At 39.7% G+C, this 21469-nt stretch overlaps 1 gene segment (V, D, J or C); it reads left to right on the top strand.

The window, feature by feature from the left end:
- The first annotated feature begins 228 nt into the window (after nucleotides 1–228).
- LOC142465165 (T-cell receptor alpha chain constant-like) overlaps nucleotides 229–21469 on the top strand; it is a 32858-nt gene continuing 11617 nt past the window's right edge. Inside the window, 1 exon segment of the C gene segment in view lies at nucleotides 229–402. Within this exon segment, the coding sequence occupies nucleotides 363–402 (40 nt within the window).

A 21469-nucleotide genomic window follows, 5' to 3' on the forward strand; every position in this document is an offset into this window, starting at 1 on the left:
TGATACATGTAACCTCCAGCGAAGGTTAAACCAAGGTCAGACCTGGCAGATTAACTGACATAAAAAGTGGAGACAATTAACAGTAAAATACACAAACATTGATACATCCCATTAATTACTATATGTTACCAATGAGGTTAGTTGAACACTGTGCTATACTGAGATAGTAACATTATACAGAAGTGAGGGAAATATTCCCAGAATTGAGGAATCAGCAAACCTCACAAGGACCTAGTGATATACACCTGGCATATCTGGGGCTTGGTGTTGGAGCTGTGAAGCCTCTTTGTGCATCACTGGGGGAAGTAGATTTGTGTAAAGCCAGCAGTGAATGTGTGACTAGTGGCTCTGGCTGGGGAAAGATGATCTTTGGAGCTGGGACACAATTAAAAGTGATTCCAAGTAAGTCACTTACTGTTTCTTCTCCTGTAATAGGAAATGATCACCATTATGTGACTTATTTATCACACAGTGGAACCAACGCAAAAATACTTCTATTTGTGTAACTGGTAGTAGCCACAACTCAGTAATAAGATTGCATTTCTGTGTTATGCATGGAATTGTTTAATGCTCAGGGCTGAACAAATTGCAATGTTACTCCATAAATATGTATGTATGTATGTCTTTATTTATATAGCAATATAACAAGAGAAGCTGCACACCAAATATAACAAAATCAATAATACTTGCAAAGACCGGTGCTCCTGGTTCAGGGATATCTGCCTAAAAAATCAGGTATATGGAGAAAAGATGAATGACCCCGGGGCAAGTTCGCATTTTCTTAAAGAATTTAATCAGCACAAAAAACACAACGTTTCACCCTGGCAGCCAGTCACTTGAAAAAGTCCTCTAGGAAGGATGAAACGTTGTGTTTTTTTGGGCTGATTAAATTCGTTAAGAAAATCCGAAGTTGCCCCGGGGTCATTCATCTTTTCTTTATTTATATAGCACTATTAATGTACATAGCGCTTCACAGCAGTAATACACGTGTATGTATGTATGTATGTATGTATGTATGTATGTATGTATGTATGTATGTCTTTATTTATATAGCACCATTAATGTACATAGCGCTTCACAGCAGTAATACACGTGTATGTATGTATGTATGTATGTATGTATGTCTATATAGCACCATTAATGTACATAGCGCTTCACAGCAGTAATACACGTGTATGTATGTATGTATGTATGTATGTATGTCTATATAGCACCATTAATGTACATAGCGCTTCACAGCAGTAATACACGTGTATGTATGTATGTATGTATGTATGTATGTCTATATAGCACCATTAATGTACATAGCGCTTCACAGCAGTAATACACGTGTATGTATGTATGTATGTATGTATGTCTATATAGCACCATTAATGTACATAGCGCTTCACAGCAGTAATACACGTGTATGTATGTATGTATGTATGTATGTCTTTATTTATATAGCACCATTAATGTACATAGCGCTTCACAGCAGTAATACACGTGTATGTATGTATGTATGTATGTCTTTATTTATATAGCACCATTAATGTACATAGCGCTTCACAGCAGTAATACACGTGTATGTATGTATGTATGTATGTATGTATGTCTATATAGCACCATTAATGTACATAGCGCTTCACAGCAGTAATACACGTGTATGTATGTATGTATGTATGTCTTTATTTATATAGCACCATTAATGTACATAGCGCTTCACAGCAGTAATACACGTGTATGTATGTATGTATGTATGTATGTCTTTATTTATATAGCACCATTAATGTACATAGCGCTTCACAGCCGTAAATATGAACATTTACATTAGTTGTGTATATTTCTTTACATTTGTGTCACCTCTTGGTCGTTTTGAAACGGTCACTTCCTATTAAAGAGCCTTATTAAACCCCAATAAACACAAAGGGTGAAAAGTCTGAAGACGAAGACTGTGGAAAGAGAATTAGGTGCAAGGGACCTGACAAAGGTCTTTAATATCTCACAGAACAAGGATCACAACATGATTCTAAGATTTTAAATGAGTTGTTATTAACTCTGTACCTTGTACAGTTCTGTGTACACTGTCAGAGAAACACAAGATATAGAAGATTAATGCCAAGAGAATGGTCTGCCATATATGTATAAATTATAATTACATGTGCAAAGGAGACAGGTTTGTGAGAAACATGGATAAATACATATTTCAGATGCCCACTAAAGCAGATAAAGTAAATATACTACACGGTGTTCAGGGGAAAAGGGACCCCTTTAGTTTTTCATCATATTTGATATATTTCTCACTTAGTCCCCATGGAAACTGCACAAATGTAGCTCTGTTATTTAGTTTAACACTATAAAAGAAGCACAATCAGGGCAATCAACTGATAACTAAATTCATGTCACTGTATTATGTCAACAAGTGCCAGGTACACTGCGGGAGCTTCATGTTCATTACAGGAGAAATACAAGTTTTTCCTTCGTAGCTCGTAAATGTGTTAAACTGTTGTAATCTGATCTGAAACACTAGGATTGCTATAAAGTTTGCGTTAAATATATGGTTAGGTGTGTGTTCAATATCTCCTCCTTCTGCTGAAACGCCCGAAAATGAGAACGCCGCTGTCTGATTGCATACTGATAATGCTGGTCCAGCTGCTCCCACTCCTGACTCCCACTCCTGACTCCCACTCCTGACTCCCACTCCTGACTCCCACTCCTGACTCCCACTCCTGACTCCCACTCCTGACTCCCACTCCTGAACTATACAGATGTGTTTGTTTTTTCAGTCTCCAGCGACCAACAAATCTACCAGGAAACATTTTGTAGAAGCATTTTGGACCATAGTTATTGCTCTGTCTCAAGCACTTTATAACATGCTACTCTTCTGCGCTAAACACCGTTTTGTAACTATGCAGTTGATGAGGTCATCGCACCGTCACCAATTCCAAAGAATATCAGATTATCAAATCATTCTAATGTGTAATAATCTCCTGTGACAGATCAATAATTTTGCACATTTTCATAAAAATGGAGGGATTTTTCTGCAAGAAATTACGAAAAATAAAAGGGGTCCCGTCGTTTTGCCCAAGTTTCCACCACATGGTTGAAGACGGATTTAATTCCTACACTGTTAAAGAACGATTAACCCATCGTATTAAGTATTATTAAATCAGAGCATCCAGTGATAGAAGTTATTCTCTGAGCAGCAGAACCTGCTTCCCCAGGGAGGTTTGTGTAATCAGACATAGCACTGTGTGCTTCTGGCAACTACAAGGCTGTATTCGGAAGAGGGACAGTGTTAACAGTCAAGCCAAGTGAGAAGTGTGTGTGTGTATATATTCTGTATATACAGTATATACCAATCTCAGAATTATAAGAGGAATAACGTTAGAATAAATTTAGAAGAGAATAGAAGATATTGTGGATTGTAATACGTTATAAGACCAGCAATGCATGTATGTCTCTGTATGTGAGCTTTTCTTAACGCTGTTCTTCAGATAGTGCCCAGCAGGACATAGAATTAGGAGAAAAGCAACAGCTGGTACAGATTGAATGACCATGGTTCATTTAGTGATGTTCACATGAACCTATAAAAAGTGAAGCATTTAAGTGGCAGAATCAATTTCTGATGCAAACGTTTCCACCCAAGGAGCTACCAATATATGAAGAAAATGCAGCGATGGTTTAATGTGAGCGGGGATTTGAACGGTGTCTTTGTTACACTTCTGTGTGGAAAGATAACATCTTACATCTATTAGTAGGTGGGTGGGTGGGTGGGTGAGGTGTGGAAGGTGCTGTACTGTATTTTCCCTTTATGAGATATCATTGGATGATATAACACTGGGGTTTGTGTTTGCTTTCCTCTGGATCAATAATTAAGTATAGATATAGGATAAAGGAGGTTATGCACTAAGCAGTGATAAGTGGGTTTTCTGGGTGCTATGCAGTGATAAGCAGTGATAAGTGCTTTTAAGTGAGATAAATGCCTTTATAGTGTGATACTGCCTGCTGTGAGATTCACAAAGCGGTGATAACAGTGCAGTATCACACTATAATGGCTTTTTATCCCACTTAAAATACTTATCACTGCTTTGTGAATCTCACAGCAGGCAATATCACGCTATAATGGCTTTTTATCTCACTTAAAAGCACTTATCACTGCTTAGTGCATAACCCCCAAAGTATCTGGTGTCTAAATTTAGCATAGGTTGAACTTGATGGATTTATAGTACGTCTTTTTTGAACCTCATCTACTACGTAACTATGTAACTAACTACGTAACTATGTAACTATGTATTTGTCATAAGATAAATCACTGTGTGCAAATAGCGGAGGTTATAAACTGACATTTGGTAAAGGAACTGATTTAACAGTGAGCCCACGTAAGTATGTTTATTTACATTAGTTTGACTATCTCGCTCCTTATCTTTTCGTTGAGTTTCAGTGTAATTTAGTATTAGACAGACATTGTGTTAAAATATGTTTGTGCAAGACATATAGCAAAGAGATATTATTCAATGGTAACCCATCTCCTAAGGCTCAACATTAGAATCTGGTCTGCAACTTATTGTATGAAAGTCCTCCCTAATCTTCAGCATATTACCCAGAGTATCACAGCCCCTATTTCTGAGCATCATGCTTGTAAGAATGAAGCTTCCAGTAAAGGAGGAGAGGGCATTTCTAAAGGATAACAGGACAGCGGCTTCAAATGACACAATGTGCATCTTGTAGCATTCAGGGACCTTAACCCTTATCACAAGTCATTTAACTCTGCCATGAATGAACCTAATAAAATAGAACATATGCTGTGTATTTTATTTTGCTAGTGTGGGATTTTAGTAAAATACCCTTTAATATGGCAAAGGTCTGAAGTCCTGTGAAATCCTGTTAGTTACCCCCCTGTCCTCACATCCCTTCTAGAAATATAACCATATACACTGCGGGTCAGTTTAACATGAAATAGGTTTATGTTACTTGGATATGAATAATGTATATGTTCAAACTAGTGAGGAAGAGAAGACTGAGTGTGTATGGAGGGGCCTGGGTGTGTGTGGAGGAGCCTGGGTGTGTGTGGAGGAGCCTGGGTGTGTGTGGAGGAGCCTGGGTGTGTATGGAGGAGCCTGGGTGTGTATGGAGGAGCCTGGGTGTGTGTGGAGGAGCCTGGGTGTGTGTGGAGGAGCCTGGGTGTGTGTGGAGGAGCCTGGGTGTGTATGGAGGAGCCTGGGTGTGTATGGAGGAGCCTGGGTGTGTGTGGAGGAGCCTGGGTGTGTATGGAGGAGCCTGGGTGTGTGTGGAGGAGCCTGGGTGTGTGTGGAGGAGCCTGGGTGTGTATGGAGGAGCCTGGGTGTGTATGGAGGAGCCTGGGTGTGTATGGAGAAGTCTGGGTGTGGATGGAGGAGCCTGGGTGTGTATGGAGGAGCCTGGGTGTGTATGGAGAAGTCTGGGTGTGGATGGAGGAGCCTAGGTGTGGATGGAGGAGCCTGGGTGTGTATGGAGGAGACTGGGTGTGTATGGAGGAGCCTGGGTGTGGATGGAGGAGCCTGGGTGTGTGTGGAGGAGCCTGGGTGTGGATGGAGGAGCCTGGGTGTGTATGGAGAAGTCTGGGTGTGGATGGAGGAGCCTGGGTGTGTGTGGAGGAGCCTGTGTGTGTGTGGAGGAGCCAGGGGGGGTATGGAGAAGCCTGGGTGTGTATGGAGGAGCCTGGGTGTGTATGGAGGAGCCTGGTTGTGGATGGAGAAGTCTGGGTGTGTATGGAGGAGCCTGGTTGTGGATGGAGAAGTCTGGGTGTGGATGGAGGAGCCTGGGTGTGTGTGGAGGAGCCTGGGTGTGTGTGGAGGAGCCAGGGGGGGTATGGAGAAGCCTGGGTGTGTATGGAGGAGCCTGGGTGTGTATGGAGGAGCCTGGGTGTGTATGGAGGAGCCTGGGTGTGTATGGAGGAGCCTGGGTGTGTGTGGAGGAGCCTGGGTGTGTGTGGAGGGGCCTGGGTGTGTATGGAGAAGCCTGGGTGTGTATGGAGAAGCCTGGGTGTGTATGGAGGGGCCTGGGTGTGTATGGAGGAGCCTGGGTGTGTATGGAGGAGCCTGGGTGTGTATGGAGAAGTCTGGGTGTGTGTGGAGGAGCCTGGGTGTGTATGGAGGAGCCTGGGTGTGTATGGAGGAGCCTGGCTGTGTATGGAGAAGCCTGGGTGTGTATGGAGGAGCCTGGGTGTGTATGGAGAAGCCTGGGTGTGTATGGAGGAGCCTGGGTGTGTGTGGAGGAGCCTGTGTGTGTATGGAGAAGCCTGGCTGTGTATGGAGGAGCCTGGGTGTGTATGGAGAAGCCTGGGTGTGTATAGAGGAGCCTGGGTGTGTATGGAGGAGCCTGGGTGTGTATGGAGGAGCCTGGCTGTGTATGGAGAAGCCTGGGTGTGGATGGAGGAGCCTGGGTGTGTATGGAGAAGCCTGGGTGTGTATGGAGGAGCCTGGGTGTGTATGGAGGAGCCTGGCTGTGTATGGAGAAGCCTGGGTGTGTATGGAGGAGCCTGGGTGTGTGTGGAGGAGCCTGGGTGTGTATGGAGGAGCCTGGGTGTGTATGGAGTCTGGATGTGTATGGAGGAGTCTGGTTGTTTATGGAGAAGCCTGGCTGTGTATGGAGCCTGGGTGTGTATGGAGGAGCCTGGCTGTGTATGGAGTCTGGATGTGTATGGAGGAGTCTGGTTGTTTATGGAGAAGCCTGGCTGTGTATGGAGCCTGGGTGTGTATGGAGGAGTCTGGGTGTGTATGGAGGAGTCTGGGTGTGTATGGAGGAGTCTGGGTGTGTATGGAGGAGTCTTGGTGTGTATGGAGGAGCCTGGGGGGGGTGTGGGTGAGGACGCAGGTTTATGTATCAGTGTGTGTGACTTTGCTAATGCTAACAACTGGAAGCTGATCTTCGGCACAGGGACATGGCTCGCTGTCCACCCCAGTAAGTAAGGAATATTATTCCATTATACCAGAATTATAGAGGCGGTTTCTCATGCTTAATATCAATACTGTTCAGTGAAAACACAGACATAACAAGGTCCATTTATTGTAACATCCCCAATGCATTTCATGGGTAAATCCCAATTTGTCAGAGGGACAGAATTTACCTGTGAAAGCAGTAATTAATCAAATTTCCTCAAAGAAAGTAACTCATTAAATCAACCTTTTCCCCTCAAAGCCATGAAAGGGATTGTGTATTAAAGTCTCCCAGATGCAAAACCGGAGCTGAAAAGGTATCAGATATTTGTAAGCAACAGGTTAGCAATGGGAGGTTATTATCTCACACAAAGCAATGGGAGGTTATTATCTCACACAAAGCAATGGGAGGTTATTATCTCACACAAAGCAATGGGGGGTTATTATCTCACACAAAGCAATGGGAGGTTATTATCTCACACAAAGCAATGGGAGGTTATTATCTCACACAAAGCAATGGGATGTTATTATCTCACACAAAGCAATGGGAGGTTATTATCTCACACAAAGCAATGGGAGGTTATTATCTCACACAAAGCAATGGGAGGTTATTATCTCACACAAAGCAATGGGAGGTTATTATCTCACACAAAGCAATGGGAGGTTATTATCTCACACAAAGCAATGGGAGGTTATTATCTCACACAAAGCAATGGGATGTTATTATCTCACACAAAGCAATGGGAGGTTATTTGATACATAGTTACATAGTTACATAGTAGATGAGGTTGAAAAAAGACGTACGTCCATCAATTTCAACCTATGCTAAATTCAGACAACAGATACTTTATTCTATATCTATACTTACTTATTGATCCAGAGGAAGGCAAACAAAAAACCCCATTAAGGGGAAAAATTAATTCCTTCCTGACTCCAAGAATTGGCAATCAGATTAATCCCTGGATTAACATCCTTCCCATGTATACTTATTTGGTATATCCCTGTATACCTTTCCCATCTAAAAAGATGTCCAACCTTTTTTTGAACAAATCTATTGTATCTGCCATCACAGTCTCCATGGGTAATGAATTCCACATTTTAACTGCCCTTACTGTAAAGAACCCTTTCCTTTGTTGCTGGTGAAATTTCCTTTCCTCCAACCTTAAGGGATGGCACCGAGTCCTTTGTACTGCCCGTGGGATGAATAGTTCTTTTGAAAGCTCCTTGTATTGTCCCTGAATATATTTGTATATAGTTATCATATCCCCTCTTAGACGCCTCTTTTCTAATGTAAATAAATCCAATATAGCTAGCCTCTCCTCATAAGTTAGAATGTCCATCGCCTTTATTAATTTGGTGGCTCTTCTCTGCACTCTCTCTAGTTCCATAATGTCTTTTTTTAGGATTGGTGCCCAAAATTGTACTCCATATTCAAGGTGTGGTCTTACTAATGCTTTGTAAAGGGGCATAATTATGTCTACTTCCCTTCCATCCATTGCCCGTTTGATGCAAGATAAGATCTTGTTTGCCTTTGCAGCTACTGCATGACATTGGGCACTATTGCTAAGCCTGCTGTCTACAAACACTCCTAAATCCTTCTCCATCAAGGATTCCCCCAATATATCTCCATTTAATTTGTAAGTCGCCTTTTTATTCTTGCATCCCAAATGCATAACCTTACATTTATCTGTATTAAACCTCATTTGCCATTTACCTGCCCACGTTTCCAGTCTCTCCAAGTCCTTCTGAAGAGAAATTTCACACTTGGTGCAGTTATTTTGCTGAAATTACCCCCATGGTTTTGCAGGTGGGAGACTTGGATATACTGTAAAGCCATTATAATCTTCCAGCCTCAGAATAACAGTGGTACATACAGTCTATAGAGTTTTAGTAGACAATGATAGGGAGAAAGAGAGACAAGAAGGAGAGTTGTGTGCAGAGAAGTCTGGTTACTGCAGGTAATATGAAAGCGGTTTATGTAATGGTGTTTGTGACTGTGCTAATACTGGCAACTTCAAGCTGATTTTTGGCAAAGGGACTCAGCTGCTTGTTCATCCCAGTAAGTAACGACCATTATATAACAATGCAGCCAAACTGGGTGTTTTATAAATTAGTAAGTGTTCGATAAGAAAGGGGGTTACTGATCTATTGTATTTATTCCCAATTTGTTACATACTGAGACATATGATAGGAAGGTCCAGGTAAACCCCCCTGTTTGTATTGAGGGAGTGTGACATCTTACAGCAGACGTTAGTTTGTGCATTTCTATCTTACAAACTCATTAGCTCATTAGATTAATGTCATTAGTACAATATGTAATACAAATTACACACAGATGAGAGTTATGTACATAGTCAGTGAGGAAGTAGGTTTATGTGTTAGTATTTGTGGCTGTGCTAATACTGGGAGCAGCTGGAAGCAGAGCTTTGGCAGAGTAACACAGTTGCTTGTCCAACCCAGTAAGTAATTAACATAATTAAGTTCTAATTAAGCACTATAATTATACAGGGGTTGCTCATGGCCAATATCAGCCCATGAATGTATACATAATCCCGTTAGGGTAACATCCCCTGAAGCATTTTGTGAGTAAATCCAATTTCTTTAGAAGTCCCACAGAAATTACCTGTAATTTTATTATAGTTTCAAACCAATTTAGGGCTCTGTGTGTAAAGGATAAAAAAAAGTATCTATTAACGTCCAATAGATGTTGTTTCGCGGATAAATCTGGTGCTGTTGTTTTCCCCCAAATTGCACCCAGGATAAGCTGATCCTTTTCCCCTAAGTGTGTGTTTAATCGCTGCACCATGCACCCTGCACCAGGCACCCTGCACCTTGCACCCTGCACCAGGCACCCTGCACCCTGCACCATGCACCATGCAGACCAGTCTGGCTGCTGAGGAAGTAGGTTTGTGTATTGGTATTTGTGGCTGTGCTAATACTGGGGGGAACTGGAAGCAGATCTTTGGAAGAGGGACACAGCTGCTTGTCCAACCCAGTAAGTAATTAATATGGCTGAAGTCCTCTAAGATTGCAGCCAAACTGAATGTTGGGACAGAAACCCCACTGAAAACATCAGGATACAGGACATTAATTCTTGGAGGATGGTGATTCTATAGATAATATTTGGGGGACATTTGGGGACAGCATTAGGGGCAGTGAATGGAGAGGTGTGAATGGTTAGGGGATTGAATGTGAGTTTTCTGGCTATCACTGTGTGATTAGCCATTCCAGGCTATAAAGAATACGATTATTAGAGTTGGGGTATTCCCCAGTTTTATTTTCATGCCAAACAGAGCATTGAACTTATCACAGGATCTGCATCCCCCCCTGACTGTAATAACTGGCGTATGTCGTACATGGAAATAATGGGACAAAATCTCCATATATTTCTATCTGTTGATTGTTGAGGTTGTTGGTGCCATTTGCTGTTATTAATTTGTTATTTAACCATCTCTTTGGAAGCTAGTGACTGCTCAGTAACCCCATGCTCTGAGGGATTGCCTGTAATAGCATGTACTAGAGTGGATGCAGCCACAGACTCTCCCTGTACTGGGAACTATTGGGGTGTGATACTTTGCTGCACCTCCTGATTTCTGACTGTCACAGAGAGAACAGGGAAATGCTTTTATTTCAGCAAATGAAACTAAATTAAATTGCCTCAAAGTAATCAGAAAACAATATGAGCTAGTCCTCTGATTAACTCATGCTTGCTGCCTACTGATGCTTAGAGATGTTAGAGATACAATCTTTGGGACTCCTGAAGTCCATTTTTTAATTAAGCGAATAAACATCTAAAAACTGCAATAGTGCCAATCTGGACACTATCGCATAAACGTCCAATCATGTGGATAACCCTTTAGAACACGCAGAACTTCATGTATCATGTTTCTAGATTGTGGGGAGAGCAACCTCAGTGATCTGCACAAGGTGCTTACGTTAATATTTTACATATTCAACATAATATGTCATTCTGTGGTAATGCAGCAACTGGCAGGTTCACATCAGAGGAAAGGATCCAAAATGAATATTCGTATAGAAGCTCATGTAGTGCTTCACACATTACTCAGACTGAGAGGCAGAATGTTTCATTAACAAAAATGACTAACGCATATTTACAGTTGATGCTGCTCAGGATAAACTTTACAACGTAACATGAAATTGGGCTGAATGTTTTGATGTTAGTTTACTTATCTTGCTGCTTTGAAGTGGGAAGTGCTGCTTGGTTATTTGTTAGGCGATACTTCGGGGTGTGAATGCTGCTGGTAACAAACAAATCTTTGGCACAGGGACAGTGCTGACTGTGAATCCCAGTGAGTATAAAATATAATTTAGGGCAATTATTATTTCAGTGTGTAAGCTGCTTCCAGAAACTTACAGGTTAAAATATATACTTCTTTGTTAATTGAATTACAACAGTAGAGATACCGATGGGCATTGAAACACAAGGTAATACCTCCTAGGTATAGATGGGTCAATGGTCATGAATTAGTGGTAATTTACCAGTGGGAAGATGATTGCAAAAACCATTTGGATTCAGAACCTCATAAACTTGCATTAACTTCTTTACCGAACCTTCAACTTCTTCTCTGGAATGGGGGGACCTGAAATATACTTCAGCTCCTACTTTGTATCATTAAGAATCCCTCGGTGCAGTAACATGCAGAGCACATACATGTTGCAAAACATGACGCCTTTAACAAACTGAGTTTCACAAATTTAAGTCCCACATCAAGCACATTTCCTTAATTTAGCTACTTGCTCCTCTTTGCTTCCTTAATACTAAACTCCCAAATCTGAGTGGATAAGCACTGTGTGTTTTAGTAATTGTGTTCTTTCTAAAATCTAAACCATATATTTCCCAGCGTCTGCCAAAGTGTCCCAGAGAATCCAGACGTTGAGGACTGTTTTCAATGTTCTGTTAGTGCTACTAACTCTAATCCCTGAGTAGCACTGACGTTTTTTGGTAGAGTTTGTGTAATGGGGCTTCTCATTGTGTGAATACTGGTAGCTTTAAGACTACTTTTGGATCCGGCACCAAACTACATGTCCAACCCAGTAAGTTTATACATTTCACTTAGGTTTGTCATTTGAAGTTATGTGGCCAATATGTTTCCCACCTAAAGTGAAATATATATATATATATATATATATATATATATATATATATATATATATATATATATATACTGTATATATATATATATTATACTACTGGATATATTATACTACTGGATATGTGGTAAGATATCAGAAGTGATGCAAACACAATTTTTGTGTCTATTTCTAAAGCAAAATTGCTTAACCTTTTGTCCTATTTGTAAATCAAAACATTTGTATTCCACAATATGACATAGCCGCTGTAGGATGCTGTTTATGGTATATGTGTGTATCACTGTGTATATACTGGTGCAGGGTATGGAAAACTCACTTTTGGCTCAGGGACCAAACTGGTAGTTAAACCTGGTAAGTGTTAACTTTTAATTACCTTTAGAAAATTAAACCAATTGTCCACATGTGGAACATTGGTTTAATTCTGTATATTGTTGGAGGAATTAGGGATCCCTCATGTACACCTCCACCTATTCTCATCTTTAAGATTCTTTACTATTTGCCAAGAAGGTAGTGCTGTGTGTGTTTGTGTGTGAAAAAAAATAAAAATAATTGTGTGTGTGTGTGTGTGTGTGTGTGTGTGTGTGTGTGTGTGTGTGTGTGTGTGTGTGTGTGTGTGTGTGTGTGTGTGTGTGTGTGTGTGTGTTACAACAAGACAAACTGCCTGCAACACACTAAGCAAATAATGAGTACTTAAATTAGTAATATAATAACCACTAACGGTGCTAGGGACTAGAAGTAATTTAACGAAAAGAAAAAGAAAAGTGTCCCAACTCAGCACTCAAGTATACTCAGAACAAATATCAAAGAAAATTATGATTTATTAAACAGCACAAATAATCACACATAAAATACAAAAAATATTAAAACAAACTCTGACATCCTCCTGTGATAGAATATGAATCAGACAGGGGGAATCCCCTATGAAGATACTGATGGACCCCTAATACCCAAGGCAAGGGAAAAAAAGCCTAAAAGCACAAAATATATGTAGAACAAGGGGTTAACAACAACCCCTTGCACCTACAAGGCCGGCCTCACCCCTAGTAAATATAAAACCACACAGCAAGCATAGATAACACATGCACCAAATTGCCTAATACATGCTGATGTCAAATACATATGTTATATACATACACTGTAAATGCAGTTGGTATAATCAAGGCAAACCAGGCACAGTACCAAAAAGAGACTGTTAGTATGGGATCAACAATGGTTAACAGTTCACATCAGTTACCATAGTCCATGAGACCATCCATGCCACACTGTGATAGTAGAATGTCCAAAGTGTAAAGATCTTCCAATTGAGGGGTCCATCCGCAGGGGAGTCAGGGAAAAACAGGCGCCCCAACACGTGTTTCACCCTCGCTTGTTTGATTATTTGTGCTGTTTAATAAATCATAATTTTCTTTGATATTTGCTCTGAGTATACTTGAGTGCTGAGTTGGGATGCTTTTCTTTTTCTTTTCGTTGTTATATATATATATATATATATATATATATATATATATGTGTATGTATGTATGTATGTATGTATGTATGTATGTATGTATGTATGTGTGTATGTGTGTGTTCTTCAGTATTAGGTGATACCTTTTTTTATTTGGACTAATAATTTATGTCATAGGATAAACTATCAAGAGTTTTCCTCTTCCTCAGGTCAGCAATACTGGTATACAAAGGTTTCTATAACTTAGACAGGGATTGGAAAAGAAAACAAAAGAAAGGAAGAATGTAGAACAGAGAGATGTATATGAGGTGGGCTGGGGAAGGCAGTGGAAGGGTGTTAAAACAGAGATAAGGAAGGTGAGAATTGAGGATGGTGGGCTGTACATCCACAGCAGCAGAGGGGGAAGAGGATACTGGGGGGGTGAATATATATCTATATATTCTTTAGATTTCACTATGTGAACACTGGATCAGCCTTGGCTCATGAAATGTATCTATTACATACAGAATTTCCATGGTATTAGAGGATTAAACATTCCAGGCACCCTCAAACCAGAGTCTATTTAGGGGTCTATTTACTACATTCTCTGCCAGCAAAACTGGGGGAAACTTATGTTCTATATATAACTTGTGATAAACCGCTCACCAATATAAAAAATAAATAAGGTAAATAATCAAAACAACCAGTGCAAAGGAATGGAAATGACAAACACAGACAAACAAGGAGATAAATGTTGTCTCCCAGAGATCCCTATTAACTGCACATCAAGGCTGCTATATTAAATAGGGGTTCAATACTCCCTGACAGTAACAAGCTGTATGGGGTACAAATAAGTAACCGCTCCCAGCACTGTGGGAGGACAGTTACCAGTAAAAGCCTAATGCAGGCCAAAATAGTAAAGTTTTATTAGTACAAGAAACAACGACGCATACTCTAATTATCATAAAAGCAATTAAAACAACAGGGTGATGGGTAACACCAAAAGGGAATAGGGTGGACAATCCAAACGCAGGTAATCAAATGTTCCCTAATGGTGGTAGCTATATCTAGGTGTGGGGTTGAGTAGAGAGGTATCTATCTGTGTCTGGATGGGCAAGTGTATAAAGTATATCAGATACCCGTATGCCTAAAAAAGCTCTGGGACACCAGTATAGTGTATACCCTGACAATGTATCTCTAGATAGAACCTCCTCTCAATATTTGTGGCACGGGTGCCTGGCTAGGGTAGGTATCGGCACAGTCTCGGTGACTCAGTAATAATAAAATACAGATAACACACGAGTAGGTAATCTAACGGCCAACCTCAAAATGTAGCCTATGTGTCAAAATAACCTGTATTAACCGTGGTACAGATGATAACAATCTAATCAGCTGTTAAGGCTCAAGGTCTACTCACAGTTGTAATCGCACATGCTGCATACCGCCTACAATGCCCGCCGCTTACCGTAGCATACCCGCCCCCCCAAATTAAGATTTGGGGTTTGTGTTGAGGCAAAGAATGCACCAGAAAATCTTATAGGTTCCATGCACAATTTCCCCCCATTACTGCCCTAGTTTTCTCTTTATACAATGACCCCATAATATGTATAAGTACATATACAAGGGATTGGGCGCTATCACATGCACATTGGCCAACCGAGGAGGTCCTGACAATGAACTGAGTGAAAACCAAAGAAAATAATCTGCAATAAAACAACAATAGGAATGTTTTTTTCTTTGATAAATCTGATGCATGGTCCCTAGTTTTGCACCAGGATGCTTGGATAAATAACCCAGCTGGTCTGCAGTAGAGTTTGTGTGATGGAGAATCTCACAGTGTGAATGATGTTGGCAACAAGATAATTTTCGGATCTGGCACCAAAGTTATCGTCCAAACCAGTAAGTTTATATTTTTCTCTCAACTTTGTCCTTACAAATACATTTCACAAATATAATTAAATGGACAATGTCTCATATGGACTGAGTGGTGCCATGCCATAAACCTATGTCCAGTGCTGAAGGACACCCTCCAGCCTTTCTCGTGTAGTAGCCAGAATGTGTCTCCCAGCAGAAGAAGGTAAATATGGGCCAACATATTCAACATCTGATATTCTGCTATATTACATGGACAATATGATAAATCAAATCAGTCTAGTGCAGACCATACAAAAGTAGTTTTATTAATATACACTAAAGAAATAAATGGTATTGCTCCCAATGAGAAAGCACCAATATACATAAATCCCATTATATTATAGAGAACAGATGAATGTTATTAGAGGGCTCCATACCTTACCTACTCCCCTCTCTTGGGAGGTACAGGGTTTATTTTCCCCTTTTGCCCACTATATTACACCATGTTTCTCACAAAACTCCAGACATAAGGGACCATTTATGAATGTCCTGTAAGTGCCACCAGCCGTCAGTCCTCAGCAGCTCTGAGAATGTCAGGTAGAGTTTGTGTAATGGGGCTTCTCATTGTGTGAATACTGGGGGCTGGAAGATCACTTTTGGATCCGGCACCAAACTAGATGTCCAACCCAGTAAGTTAATACATATTTTCACTTCCGTTTGATGTTTGTGGCCAATACTTAGAGCATATATATTATATATATGCTATATGTAGTAATACACTATTTACCAAGATGTCAAGAGTGATCAAAACATTTTTTGTGTCCATCTCTAGAGGAAAATTGTTTCTTTTTTTTAGGCCCATTTGTAAAAGAAAATAATGTGATATAATAGTATAGTTTTAGTGCCTCAAATCTGACACAAATTTGAATTAATGTAAGTTGACCTCCTGTAAAGGTCATCATTTTACGGTAGCATCCGCTGTTAATACACATGAATAGATAACCCTCTCTGACACCTTGATATAAAGTTTGCTCTCTGGTTATAATGTTCCAGACCGTGTGATATCTTTGGGCTGAAGAAATTCAGTGTTGTCTGTGATAAAATGTAGGAACTCCAGCAGGGCTGAGTGTGTATGTTCTTGCTGAGATGGGTAGCACAGTGTGACTCTAATCTCGGAAAACTTACATTTGGACAAGGAACTCGGTTATTGGTGAAACCCGGTGAGTTCGTTTCTTGTTCACAATGAACATGAGTTTCAAGAAGTGAGTTTGTGGTGTATGGTGGGATTCTGGGAATGGTTAGCCAAATGAAAACATCCTTTAACCTGTTTAATACTGAAGTGGAAGGTATTGTGCTCACAAGACATCGCAGTTCCACTTATCCAGTCTCATTTTTTGTATATATTCATTTCCCCTGTGAAGTTCTCCACTCATTTCTCACACTGGATAAATATTTGTTACAAAAATATTGAGGGGGAAAAATATGTTAACCATTATTATTTATTAAAATCTGCTTTGTACCCCAGTCTGCTTCGTTCGAAAGCAACTAGATTACAATAGGAATTATTCTTTTCCCTATGTGGTGTTATGTCTTACCCCAGTTTTGTTCCAAGAAGATGTTGATAAATTCCCCCCTAAAAAACAATTGCTGGGCTTGACCATGTTTGTAGCTTAATCGCACTATACAATATTGTGTGTGTGTGTGTGTGTGTGTGTGTGTATCACTGTGTATGTGTGTGTGTGTGTGTGTGTGTCATTGTGTATGTATCACTGTGTGTGTGTGTGTGTGTGTGTGTGTGTGTGTGTGTGTGTGTGTGTGTGTGTGTGTGTGTGTGTGTGTGTGTGTGTGTGTGTGTGTGTGTGTGTGTGTGTGTGTGTCATTGTGTATGTGCGTGTATGTGTGTGTGTGTGTGTCATTGTGTATGTGTGTGTATCACTGTGTGTATGGGGGAGCAGGATACGGCAAAATCATTTTTGGCTTTGGAACCAAACTGGTCGTCAGACCTGGTAAGTATCTTCAAGGACACCCACCCATCCGTCAGCTATATTTAGATTTATTTATGTATAAAATAGATCAGCACGTATGTTTTACACCGAAAGTGACTGTAACCTGCAGAAAACAGATTCCATGAGAATTGTTTTGTTTTCCATCTATTTGTGCAACAAATGTGATTGCATCATGTTTTTACAAAAGAACCAGAAAACAATCATAATATTTTTGTCAAAAGTCCACAAATCTGACAATAACTTGTTACATTCATCGATGCGACTCAAACCTTCTGAGGACGGTGTTATTAGAAAAGAAACACATGGGCTCCATGAGCCACAGAGCTTACATAGTTACATAGTTACATAGTTACATAGTAGATGAGGTTGAAAAAAGACGTACGTCCATCAAGTTCAACCTATGCTAAATATGGACAACAGATAATTTATCCTATAACCATACTTACAGTATATTTATCCAGAGGAAGGCAAACACAAACTCCAGTGACATATCATCCAATGATATCTCATAAGGGAATAAATAAATCCCTTCCTGACTCCAAGAAAGATTATTCCCTGTATCAACATCCTTTCAATATTTACTTATTTGGTATATCCCCGTATACAGTACCTTTACTTTCTAAACAGATAACCAACCTTTTTTGGAACAAATCTATTGTATCTGCCATCACAGTCTCCATGGGTAATGAATTCCACATTGTAATTGCCCTTACTGTAAAGAACCCTTTCCTTTGTTGCTGGTGAAATCTAATTTCCTCCGACTTCAAGGGATTACCCTGTGTCCTTTGTATTGCCCGTAGGATGAATAGTTATTATGAAAGCTCCTTGTACTGTCCCGAATATACTTCATATCTAAATGTAATTATATCATAAAGATATACACTCTGTGCCCCCCAATAACACATGTACAGTCCATGCATAAAAATAAATAAGGATGCTAACTAATCCTTACCGAGGCCAGGGAAGAAAGCAGCCTCAATGCACGAAGAGGTCGCTGCACTGTGAGACAATAAGGGATCGAAATGTATCTGTCACATGTGGTGGTCTTGGTTTCAAGGATCAGAATTGATTTCCTGAAAAGCACATATTGATTAGCATAATAAATCTTTAGATACCCCCCTGTACATGGTTCTTATTAGAATACTGGATTCCAGAACATACAGAACCCAAACATTTAAAAATATATACATTTTTAATAAAAATCTTAAACATCGTAAGTTTAGTTTGATTATCTCCCCCAAACAATAAACATATATATGACCTTTTTGTAAACTAAAATGAAGAGAGTCTCTTAAAGACGCTAACACTAAAAGAGAGAAGCCTGGGAGTCTGTTCTTGTAATGGTGTTTAATACTGTGTCAATTGGGGAGCAGCTAACAAGTTGATATTTGGAATTGGAACACGGTTAATAGTGAGACCAAGTAAGTTGGGATTTTATTCTGTAACTGCCGGTATTTTAAGAAAAAATACCTTTAAAATGTAACTAAATATGTACGGTGTGTGTATGGCCCAAGTCACTGATTAAATATATATATATATTTTATGGACATTTGACCTATACAACAAAATGACTTTGACATGTGGGAAATAAATAGAAAACTAAAATAGGATTTTAGTGCTGATCATTATGTTAAATGTGGAGCTGTTGGTTCAGGTCAGTAACATGCATCTTGTTATGGGTAGTAAAGGTTTTGGATATAAGAACATAGAACACGGAGTATTAGAACAATCGGTTATTCCGCGTAATATTGACAAAGACGACGGTGTCGCAGAGATAGATGTGTCAGGCGCTGTCTTTTTGCCCCAGTTTTACAGCTGAGACATTTCAATGCGTTTCTCAGTATAAACGGACTGGGTTATAGGAGCAGTTTGTGTATTGTATCTATGCAGGAAAATAGTGTGTTTTCTTGTATGAGACAATCGTAACATTGTTTTCCCTCGTCACATGTGACACCATGTTACATACACTGTGCAAAGAGGAATACAGCCAAGGTGTAGAGTTTGTGTGGTGGGGAATCTCACGGTGTGACTGGCGTTGGCTACAAGATCATTTTTGGATCTGGCACCAAAGTAATCGTCCCGCCCAGTAAGTTACATTCTCCTGCCGGCTTTGTCCTTACAAAGAAACTTCACACATACAATGAAATGGTCAAGGGGGCATATTTACTAAGTGGTGCTATGCTATAAGGTGTCCTCCAGTGCTGAGTGACACCATAAATCCCAATGACTTGTCTGGGCCATAAAGTGTCTTCCAGCACCAGAAGGTGAATATGGCCCAATATGCTCAGTATCTGATTCTCTGCTATATGACATGCACAGTATTGTAATGAGAACCAGCCCAGTGCAGACCATGCAGAAGTAGCTTTATTAAAGTGGACTAAGAGAGTTAATGTTACTTAATGGTCAGAAAAAAACAAATCAGATAAATAGTGTGTATTGGTGTTTGTATGGAAGTCAATCTGGAACACATTTGTTTAAGGAACTGAATTGATTGCCTGAATAGGACCCATCAAAGCTGCAGTTCAGGCGATATCCTGCATGTGTGTTTTTTTTAATAAATCCGTTCTGTAGTAAAAAAAAAATAATTTTAGCATTTTCTGTTTTAAAAAAACACAACTTTGAAAGACCAATTTTCTTGTATTCTATTTTAACAAGCATGCTTGTTCCTACTATAGCAACGATTTACATTCCCCATATTTAAAAATGTCGCCAAACTTTGCCGATCAATAGACGGAGAACGAATTGACCGGCAGCTATGCAGTGCTTTAGGTAATTAGAGATTGCCCAAATGAAGCTATTGAAGTAAAAAAAATAATTAAAAAAAAAAAAAGAATGAACTGCAGCTTTAAAAAGCCATGTCACTTTCATTTAGTGAATGACCTCTGCAGCCAAATGACATTGAAATATGTGTCAATAAATAGCAAATACACATTGGATCTTAGTGCTGAAGGGGAAGCTGTTAAGTCTGCTCAGTAAAATGCATCTTATTATGGGTTTGGAAAGGTTTGGGATATAAGGACACTAACAGTAAATTCAAATGATCCTTTATGTGACATAATATTGGTAAAGACGACGGTTTCACAGAGATAGATGACTGGGGCTGTCTTTTTGCCCCAGTAATACATCTAAGAATTTCTCAGTATAAACTGGCTGGGTTTTAATATAATTTTGTGTATTGTATATATATGCAGGGAAATAGTTTCAGTTTTCTAATGTGAAACAATTGTAACATTTTTGACTAAAGATAATTAAATCGGACTATTTTATTACATCCACTGATGCAACTCAGACCTGTTACTAACTGCATCATTGTAGTATGTTTCTTTGTCTGGCACATTGATAATGACCTTCCCTGGCCCTTGATACTGTAGGTGACGTTCTGTGTTGCTGGTACATTTCAATACCGTGCTACACGTGTGAGTTGAAAGAATAGAATGTTTGTCTGCAGCACAATGTAGTGATGGTCAGGAGCCTCTGTACATACTGAGCCTTGGGATAGGGGAGTTCTTGCTAAGATATGTACCACGGTGCTGATTATAATGCTGGGAAACTTACATTCGGGCGAGGGACAACATTGTTGGTGAAACCAGGTGAGTTTGCTGCTGAATTAGAATTAAGACGCACATCAATTTGTGGTATCTCAACTTATTCTTGAAAAAGTCAGCCACAACTAACCCTTATTTAACATCTTCAATGCTAAATTGGAAGGGCACTTCTCATTATGATACAGTTACACTTTACTAGTACGTATGTATACTGTATATATATTTATAAATATATGTACATGTGTATATTGTTATTATAAAATTGACTTTACTTCCCCATGATCATTATAATAACACATCTGCTAGGGAAATACTCCACTATTTTTCCATATTGGAGAAATGTTGATTTTAAAATAATTATTGTTGAAAGCAAAGGAATTCCATTAAAATCAATGGAATATTTGTTCTCTGTATTGCAAGACTTTGCATTAGGTAAATGTTGAGCCTCAGTGGAAGACGTGGAGACATTGTATATTGGTGGTGGAACGTCATTTTATGTATATGTGTGTATCACTGTGTGTATACTGGTGGAGGATACGGAAAACTCACTTTTGGCTCAGGGACCAAACTGGTAGTTACACCTGGTAAGTGTTGACCATTAATTACCTTTAGATTTCAGTAGGTATACAC

Source organism: Ascaphus truei, chromosome 13, assembly GCF_040206685.1.
Source record: "Ascaphus truei isolate aAscTru1 chromosome 13, aAscTru1.hap1, whole genome shotgun sequence".
NCBI lineage: Eukaryota > Metazoa > Chordata > Amphibia > Anura > Ascaphidae > Ascaphus > Ascaphus truei.